Genomic DNA, 10,509 nt, shown 5'->3' with positions numbered 1-10,509 from the left:
TGAAGCCTAACAGAGAATTTCCAAGCAAGCTGCATGCATATAACAAAGTGCACCCTCCAACAGAATCCATGTAGCCTAACAGAAAAATTCCAAGCATATAACATCTAGTTTTTCTGACCACCTCAATTAAGAAAATAGTGAAGAAGTCTTAGTGGTACCAAGGAACATGAAAGAATCTACATGCAATTGCTGAGTACAAAATGGAATTAAACATCTAACAACTTTGACTAATTTCCAAATGATCCTTTTGATCACTAAATCATCCATCTTTATCACTCAAAAGAATAATGATAACAGTTAACCATCACTCAGAAGAATAATGATAACAATTAATCATCATCTTCCACAGGCGGAAAAACTCAATGTAGAACCTCTCCAGTCTATTCTGTTTGAATGAATAACTTCCAACCACAGTTCTAAAACTTGCTGACTTGACTTGAAACTCGGCCGAGTTAGCTTGGTATGATTTTTGCTGGAAACTCGAATCTGCCAATGACCTGGCCGAGTCACATGGAGACTTGATGAGTTGACTCACTTAATCAACTCAAATCATTTTGACTTACTTTGTATCACTCATCTTGTCAAAGTCTTTTTAATTAAAAGTAAAAAAAGAAAAGAAAAAAAGAAGAAGATTATTAATGCCTAGAGCTGTACACGAGTCGAACCTAGTTGAGCTTAGCATGGCTCGGCTTGGCCAGCAGCCAACCCCAGCTTGAACTCAGCTCCGCTCAGCTCAGTCCTCGAGCTTGATTGGCCAGCTCAGCTTAGTTCGGTCAGCAGCTCGGGCTAGTTTGAGCTGAGTTCAAGCTTGTGTGGGATTTTCTCAAATACATATATTGCATTTTCAAACTCCCGCACTTCGAATACAAATCAGTAAAAGTGCTTTGTGGGCATTCTATCAAACACTCGGTGAACAACATCAAGATCAAGATATAAGTGCAGTCTTACAATTTTATTTTATTTTTTTGGGATTTGTTTATTCAATATTCATTCGAATACTCATTTCAAGATACTTTGATATGAAGGCAATCCAAGAAATAACACTTTGTTGAGGCATTTCATCAAACACTCAGCGAGCAACATCAAGATCAAAATGATTGAATCACCTAGCTGATTTAATCCAAGTTGGGGTTCGAACCGAGTTGAGTCAAGCTCAAGCAAGCTCGAAATATTTTCAAGCTTCAAAAATCAGCTTGACTCGGTCCAATCCAGTTTGGAGCCGAGGCAAGTCAATCTTTTTTTAATTGAGTCAAGTGAGTTGACTGAGCTAACTCGACTCATGTATAGCTTTACTAATGCCAAATTGAATCATGCAACCTCTTTAACATGAACTTCGATTCAGTAGTGCCCCTTAGGATCCACCTCAATGCAAACTATGTTGGCCCTACCATGATGTATGTACAATTTGTTTTCTCAACTCATTTTAGGGTATGAGATAAAAAATGAGGCTGATCCAAATCTCAGGTGAACCATACCTTTGGAAGAGTGGTGGTTGAACTCCCACCATCAAAAACTTCATGGGGGCCACAAAAGTTTTGGATCAAGCTGATATTTAATTTTTCCCTTTGTCTAGATCTGTCTAACCTAGTCAACAAGTTGGATGGCAAATAAACATCATAGTGGGCCCCAAGAAGTTTTTAATGGTGGACGATTAATCACCATTGTATCTTGTGGTGTTGTCCACCTTAGGTTTGGATCTGTCTCCTTTATTTATTTATTATGCCATCAAATGAGCGGTAAAAAATGAATGGACAACATGGATAAAACACATACATCATGGTGGGCTCTGGAGAGCTTTTTCCGCATTTACCAACAGTGAACCATTCCTGGAGGGGTCATTGCCCAATCCGAGTCCCTTTAACATAATAATTTTTCAAAGATGGGTGTCAATCACCACTGCTTCCTATGGGGTAGTCCACTTAAGATTTGGACGTCACATTTTTTATTTTTTATTTGGCATGAGCCAACAAAATGGATGGACACAGGATAAAATACATGCATCATGGTGAGGCCCAAAGAGCTTTTTTAGAGCACCAACCACTACCAACCTCAGTATTGTGGGGTCACTACCAAATCCCAGTCCCTAGCAATCTGTGTCCCACACATTGTTTTCAAACAATCTATCCATGTTTGTTCAGTTTATTTCATGGCATGAACTCCCAAGAAGTAGACAGGAAGATCAAGTGAGCCACAACACAAGAATATGGGGTAATGATACCCACCGTTGAAACCTTTTTTAGTCCCTGGTTATTTGTCATCCAACCTGTTGATAAGGTCCCTCATACCTGAGTAAAATCACAAATATCAGCCTAATCCAAAACTTTTGTGGCCCCAAGAAGTTTTTAACCATGGGTGTTCAATCACCACTCTTTCCTATGATGTGCTCCACTTGAGCTTATGATCTAGTTCTTTTTTGAATTCATGCACTAAAATGAGGAGGCAAAACGGATGAACAGCTTGGATTGGGTGTCCATCTGCTTTTCCAAATCATTTTAGGGCAGATCCCAAAATTGAAGCATATGGAAGTTCAAGTAGACCATGCCAAGGAAACCCTGGAATAATGACATATACCGGTAAAACCTTCCATAGGCCACAAAGATGTCTATTTGTTATCCAATATGTTAATAAGAAATAAACACAGATGAAGAGAAAATATAAATATCAACTTGATTTAAAACTTCATCGCCCCACAAAATTTTCAACGATGGGTATTGAATTCTTATTTTTTCTAGTCCACTTTAGCTTTGGATATCCGTTCAATTCTAGACTCATTTTTAAAATGAGAACAGATTGGCTACTCCCCCGCCACCAGCCGGGTGGCTAATGGCCGGTGCTCTATGGGCTCCACATAATGTATGTGTTTCATCCATTTTTAAAGATCATTTTAGGGATTTATCCAAAAAATGAGATGGTTATAAATCTCAGGTGTACCACACCACATGAAAACAATAGTGATTAGATATCCACCATTAAAATCCTCCTAAGGCCCAATGTACTGTTTATTTGACATCCAATCTATTGATTAGATCATACATACCCAGATGAAGGGAAAAAACAAAGATCATCTTGATCGAAAACTTTTATGTCCCTCAAAAAGTTTTTAATGGTCGACGTTCATTCAACATTGTTTCCTGTAATGTGGTTCGCTTGATATTGGGATATATCTCATTTTTGGTTCCAGACCACAAAATGATCTAGAAAAATAGATGGACGTCATGGATGAAACACATACATCATGGTGGGGCCCACAGAGCATCGACCACCAGCCATTGGCGGGTGGCAAGGGTAGTAGCCAATCCGTTTCCTTTTAAAATGAGCCCCCTTCCACAGGCATGTGACAAATCCACTCCGTCTAACAGTTTTTCAAGACAAGAATAGTACTAGATTCAGATTGAAAAAATCATCTTGATTCAAAACTCATATGGGTCACGAAAACGGATTGGCTACTCCCCTTACCTCCAGCCAATGGCTGGTGCTCTGTGGGCCCCACCATGATGTATGTGTTTCATCAATGCCGTCCATCTATTTTTCTAGATCATTTTATGGTATTATATAAAAAAAATGAGGTATATTCCAATCTCAAGTGGACCACATTATAGGAAACAATGTTGAATGAACGTCAACCATTAAAAACTTTTTGGGGCCCATAAAAGTATTGGATGAAGCTGATCTTTATTTTTTCCCTTCATCTGGGTCTTTATGACCTAATCAACAGATTGGATGTAAAATAAATAGTATAGGGGGCCTTAATAGGATTTAAATGATGGATATCCAATCACTATTGTTTTCCTGTGGTGTGGTCCACCTGAGATTTATATCCCTCTCATTTTTGGGATGAAGTCCTAAAATAATCTTTAAAAATGGATGAACAGAATGGATGAAATACATACTTCATGGTGGGGCCCGCAGATCACCAACCAGCAGCCACGGGGCTGGTGTCAGGGAGAGTAGCCAATCCGTTCCCCTGGGTTACACCACATGAAACAATTAGAATAGAATGGCCTATCGTTGAGACCTTCTTGGAGCCAACCATGATGTTTATATGCCATCTAAACCGTTCAAAAGGTTAGTACAACTCAGATAAACTGTAGGTATAGTTATTTTCTCACCACAAAACTTCTGTGGCCCCCACAAATTGTTCAACGGTAGACATTCAATTCCTGCTGTTTTGTGTGGTGTGGCTTATCTGAGTTGAGTTCTGTATATGACTCATTTGGGAGTTCTTCACTATCGTGGTATTGTGAAACTGATGGACTGTGTCGATTTTTCACGGTCATCTATGTAGGCCCCACATAGTTTCCGACCACATGAACTACATGTTGGCTGTTGCACCCCTTCTCTCAAAAATCTTCGATTTCGGAGAATGTTGTCGAGAAGAGCCGCCGCTGCCACTGCTCGAAGGGGTAAAACTCTTTCCTCTTCATCTTCTATTAAAATTACCATTTCTGCCCCTGATTCTAAAATCATAAAAAACAAGATCCCTACTCCCACCAAATTCAACCATTTGGTGAATGATCTATCCAATTCGATCCGAGCCGGTGCTTTTGTGAGGTTAGAGGATGCAGTCGGCCTCTTTGACCGTATGCTCCGCTCGCAGCCGCTGCCTTCCGTCCAGACCTTCAATCACCTGTTATCTACGGTTGCTAGAATGAGACACTATTCAACCGTGATTTCTTTTCATCGAGAGATGAATTGGTTAGGGATCCCATCCGATATCTATACATGGAACATTCTTCTCAATTGTTTCTGCCGCTTGAATGGCGTCGTTTTCGGTTTCGCTGTTCTCAGCAACATCCTGAAACGTGGCCATGAGCCAGATGCTGCAACTCTGGCTACTTTTATTAAGGGGTTTTGTATGGAAGGGCGGATTGGGGAAGCGAGTAGTTTCTTTCTAAAGATAGTAGAAATGAGATATCCTTATGATGTGGTGACATTTGGGATACTTATCGATGGTCTTTGCAAGTTGGGGAATAACGGAATGGCGCTTGGGTTGCTCCGGGAAATGGAGAAGGGTGCGGGTAAATGTAGGCCTAACCTTATGGTTTATACCTCAATCATCGACAGTCTATGCAAAGATGGGCTCACAAAGGAGGCCCTTAACCTCTTCTCAGAAATGGTTGGTAAAGGGATTCGGCCGGATGTTTTCACTTACAGTTCTTTAATTCATGGACTATGCAATTTAGGGCAGTGGAAAGAAGCAGTGATTTTGTTCGAGGAAATGTTGGATGGAGGAATCTCTCCTAATGTGACAACCTTCAGCATACTGGTGAATGCTCTTTGCAAGGAAGGAATGATTAAAGAAGCCCATGGATTACTGGAATTGATGACCCAAAGAGGTGAGGAGCCTAATGTAATCACGTACAATGCATTGATGGATGGCTACTGTTTTACTGGCCAAATGGATGCTGCCTTAAAGATATTTGATAACATGGTGTCTAAAGGCCATAAGCCTAGTGTTGTGACTTGCAACATCTTAATCGATGGATATTGCAAGAATCAGATGGTGGACGAGGCTATGCAGCTTTTCCGAGAAATGCCTTGCAAGGGATTGGAGCATAATGTTGTTACTTACAGTACTCTTATATGTGGGTTGTGCCAGGTACAGAGAGTTGTGGCTGCACAAGAGCTCTTCAATGAGATGCAAACTCATGGACAATGTCCGAATGTCGTCACATACACCATTTTGATGGACGGGCTGTGTAAAAATGAGCGTCCTGTTGAGGCAATGAAACTACTCAATGAGATGGAAATTAGAGGAATTAAACCTAATAATGCAGTGTTCGATGTCCTTATCAATGGGATGTGCGAAGCTAAGGAACTCAAATATGTGAAGGAGCTTTTCAGTTGGGCCTCTGCCAAGGGCTTGGGGAATAATGTTAGAACATATAACACGTTAATCAATGGGCTCTGTAAAGAAGGGCTTATGGAGGAAGCTAATGGATTGTTCTTGCAAATGGAAGAGAAGGGTTGCCAACCAGACAGTGTCACCTTCAATGCTTTAATTAGGGGTTTTCTACAAAACAATGAGACCGTCAAGGGAATGCAACTTCTTGGTGAAATGGCTAAAAGACATTTTTCTGTGGATGCATCCACTACATCTATGTTAGTGGGCTTGCTCATAGAGGGGGAAAAAGGTCAAGAATACCTTGGAATGCTTAATAAATTTGTCCCCTAGGGCGAAGGAGAGGTGATTTGTTGAACACCAATTGAACATCAGCTCATTTTACATGCTGTAATGAATGTTGCTGCTGGTCGTCTGGTATCTTCTTCAGAGCTTTCCTACATGTTGGACTTTGTAACAATATCTATATGCATCTTCCAATATCTTCTTGAAACCTTTCCTGCAAGCGACATTGTGTGAAGACATCTAAATGGTCAATGAGAACTGCACAAGTTGCTTCATTCCAAATTTAGGCAATATTCCGTGAAATAACCCAATTACTAATTCATTAGTTTTCTAGCTCTAATTTGTAGATTTTTTAGACAAATTTATTAGGATATTTCCTTTTTTAAAAAAAAAAAAAACATTTTTGTTGGTGGCCTCATCTTACCAGAACTAGCGATATAACCCTTGCTCCATCGATAATTCAAAAACTTAACTCGACTTAACTCTACTCAATATCTAGCTGGGTCGGGTCAACTCGAAGACTCAACGAGTCTTTAGTTGACTTGACATGATATTTAAGTTTAGAAGTATCCAGCCTATGTGGTATATTAGAAAATAACATAGTTTTTAAATACTCTCATTCAAAACTCATTCAAACACAAATACGTGTCATAGCACACTGGTATCTGAGAATGAAGAGATGAAGGGAATGGGAGTTATGATTAATCAATGAAGAGATTCATTGCTTGAAGGGTTCGGAGAGTGACGAAATATGGTAGATGGTTGGGAACCAGACCTCTCTCAAGTGTGGCAACTGATCCAGTTTTGCACTTTCCAAATTGTAGGTCTCACTGTAGATAGAGGACATCATGAAAGTCACACTGTTTGGATGATCTTAACTGACTTAATCTCTGTGAATTTGGAGTGCTGATCATTTTCTTTCAAACTTCCATGTGATAGTCGCCAATGTGATGCTAGTGATCACCAAGTTAGAGCATCTTTGGCGCCAAGCTCCATCCAAATTGGGGTACATTAGTTGGATGATCCGGATTGGTAGGAATTTATTCCATGTGTATGGTGGATGAGTACAACTTGAGTTATTTTACCTTTCTCAATTTGGAGAGGTCTTGGATTTGTCCTGTTTTTGGAGCTGCAATCAGAACCTCCAAATGCTAAGTCAGTTAGAAGGCATGTAATCTAATGGAATCAGCATAATTTCTTGATGCATACCAACAAATGTATAGTTGTCGTCACCTAGATTGCAAGTGATTCAGAAAAGCATTACAAGCAAAGTAAAAAGCTTCAACATTCCAAAAGTGAATGCTGTGGTAGTTGGCTTTAAACATCTGAATGCAAGAAGAGGTAAAATCCAATTTGTTGAGTCTCTTTAGAAGCTCTTTAGTAAATTATTGAAGCTCACCTTTCAATTCTCCACCATTCATATTTATTGGAGATATTTTTGTGTGCAGCTTGCATTTTTATGCCATTGATGGTCACTTTAGTTTCAAGAAAATAATTAGGGGCGTGTTTGGATGCTCAATTGAACTGACTGCAATTCAAGTCCTTTGAACACGAATTTGTTAACCAGGGTTTGGCACCATTTTAATTCATAGTGACAACCAAACCCCCAATTGCAATTCCACGTGTTTCTAGTTTGGACATGAAGCAGAAGTACTTTCAACTTTGGGTTTGCCTCTCAGGATGTACAGAGTAGTGCAAGCCCGACTTTGGTTGTTGTTTCTTTATCGAGTTACATTGTTGCAATTGGATTCAATTGAACTTGTCAACACGGCCTAAAGCTACTTTCAAGTCATTATTGTTACTTCTGCAAGAAAGGTTTTTATCATGAAGTCGCTTTCTTTTGCCTTGAGATAGGGTCTGTCACAAGGTTAACTGGATCTCAGGTTGCTCTATGTGATACTGGAACGGGTATATGGTACACTACTACCCCCAATATGTGGTACACTAGGGTAAGATCATTTGGGTCACCCCAGTACATACACTAGGTATGTGTACGGTTTAATATATGAATCAATATTCTAATTTATGTATAAAATGATGGTATTATTATTAGTGGTCTCACATCCATAATACAAGTATAAATCTCTACGTTCTCAATGTACATTGACATTACGACTCAATCCACACTGGGAGTATATAACCATAGTTTTGGATCGGTAAGAGTAGCATCCCACAATCTGGATCATGGGATTTGGAACGGTAAACATAAGGGGATTGGTGATTTGGGTAACATTGGTCTCTCATGTCTTCTTGAAGGCAATTTCAATCTAATTATGTTTTCCTTGAGGAGGCTTCTCAATGTCTCCAAGAAAGAGAGAACCATTTGCAGCATTGAAGATTATGGTTTATTGAGAAACTGTGGATTGAGGTAGACTCTCAGCTGATAATTGGTGCAATGCAACTCCAAGAGAAAGCTTCCATGATCAATCACATTCAATGATCCACATACTATAATCTACAGGTAAGAGCAGAAATTCAGTCACATCTTCCGTCAGTAACGGAGCTGCTTACAGGTTGGAAGACCGTGCCATTAACATGACTTGTGAGACGATCTCTGATGCTCCTCTGGACTCCACTGCTTAGTTTGTTGTTGAAATGAATTGGTATGTCCATGATGTTTATTCAGACACTATCTTCTCTTCTAGATTTTGGGTCTAATTAAAACAATGATTTAAGTTTTCAGCATTTTGGTTTAGAGTCTCACATTTATGATTCAATTTTCTTGAAAAGGAAAGACAGTGATTAGATTGCTTGGATATTCAACAGAATTGGAATATGTAAAGTCCCCTGATATACATTGATACACCACACTCTGACAGCTTAAGCTTTTAGAGTAAATGGTTGTTTGACATCTGATTTTTCCTGACCCCTTGTGGGAGAATAATATATTAGCGAGGCATATTTGCCGCTCTCGAGATTCGAACATAGGACCTTCCGCTTTGATACCATGTCAAACAACCATTTACTCCAAAAGCTTAAGCTGACAATGATTTAAGTTTTCAGCATTTTGGTTTAGAGTCTCACATTTATGATTCAATTTTCTTGAAAAGGAAAGATAGTGATTAGATTGGTTGGATATTCAAAAGAATTGGAATATGTAAATTATTGGAAAAGGAAACATCTAGCTGTTTTTGGATGCTCTGTGAACTGAATTGCAATAATTTGATTCAATTCATAAAGAGTAACAAAACTAGAGTGGCAAGGTAGCCTCATTCTATTCATAATTGTTGGAATATGGGGAGCAGCACGCAATGGAAGAAATGAAGAAATTTAAAAAGGAAAAAAAAAAAAGAAGAAGGAAAAAAACAGATTTGTGGGTTCAAGTGTTGACTTGAATAGTCAATATCTTAAGACAGATTTGCTGCGATTGTTGGGTATTCCAAGTGCAAAAGAAAGGAGATGACAAATTCTTTTTAGGATACAATGAACTCACAGATTCAAAGTTCAACTTGAAGATTTGCACCTCGTAAGTGTTGAATATATCTTCAAGAGTCAATTATTGATATGGCTCACTCAAACCTTCTCAAAAGGACAATTGCAGGAAGGCATAAGGTTGTAGATAGCTTGATCTAGGAATGGTGTTCTGTCTTTGGACTATGATATCAAGGATATATAGAACTTAAAGGGACATTGTGACCTTCCCGTTATGAAAAAATGGTGCTGCATCGGCCCGTATTTTCCGTATCGAGCTGTATTAACATTGATATTTGATAGCCTAAAGATGACTTTTAAAAAAAAAAAAAGTTTTCTTTGTTTTGTTTTGTTTTTCCCCCCTCTTTTCCTTTTAATTTCTTTATAGAGGGATTATTTTAAAGGCATTATGACCAAATCTAGATCAAATTTGAAGATCGAAACTTGTTTTTTTTTTTTTTGCATCAAATCGAAGAATTGAACCTTCCGGGTCCGGTTTTACAAAAATCGTAGAAAAGGTTAATAAAAAAAAAAAAAAAAAAATTTGTTGCTTTTTCAATCTGGAATCACATCGAAACAACAATATAAATTATTTCGATTAAATATTGGTGGATTTGATTTGGATTTGAGGTGTTTTCCTTTTAAAAAAATAATTAACTATTTATTTATTTATGTAGTTATTTTTTGAAAATTTTAGGAAAAACGTTTTAAAGTACTAATTATTATTATTATTTTTACTGATTTTTATTGTCATGCTTGAGGAATATTAGAAGACTGGATCTATGGATTTGTTGAAGATTTGGAGGTTTATTTATTTATGTAGGTATTTTCTGAAAGTTTTATAAACAAATTTAAATTAGTTTTTTTTTTTTTTCCAATTCTTGTTATGACCTTGAGGAGTATTAGAGGACCATGGATCTGCTGATTTATTAGAGATTTGGGGCCTTTTCTTTTTTCTTTTATTTATTTAT

At 38.2% G+C, this 10,509-nt stretch overlaps 1 protein-coding gene across 1 annotated transcript; it reads left to right on the top strand.

Moving 5' to 3' along the window:
- The first annotated feature begins 3,969 nt into the window (after positions 1–3,969).
- On the top strand, positions 3,970–6,545 carry LOC131235225 (putative pentatricopeptide repeat-containing protein At1g12700, mitochondrial). Its single transcript, XM_058232370.1, has one exon. It carries the CDS (start codon positions 4,364–4,366, stop codon positions 6,173–6,175), a length of 1,812 nt encoding a protein of 603 aa, XP_058088353.1. The 5' UTR covers positions 3,970–4,363; the 3' UTR covers positions 6,176–6,545.
- Positions 6,546–10,509: the final 3,964 nt, after the last annotated feature.

Source organism: Magnolia sinica, chromosome 19 (genome assembly GCF_029962835.1).
Source record: "Magnolia sinica isolate HGM2019 chromosome 19, MsV1, whole genome shotgun sequence".
Lineage (NCBI taxonomy): Eukaryota > Viridiplantae > Streptophyta > Magnoliopsida > Magnoliales > Magnoliaceae > Magnolia > Magnolia sinica.
Note: the sequence above shows the minus strand (reverse complement) of the source record. Positions and strands in the feature narration are given on the sequence as shown.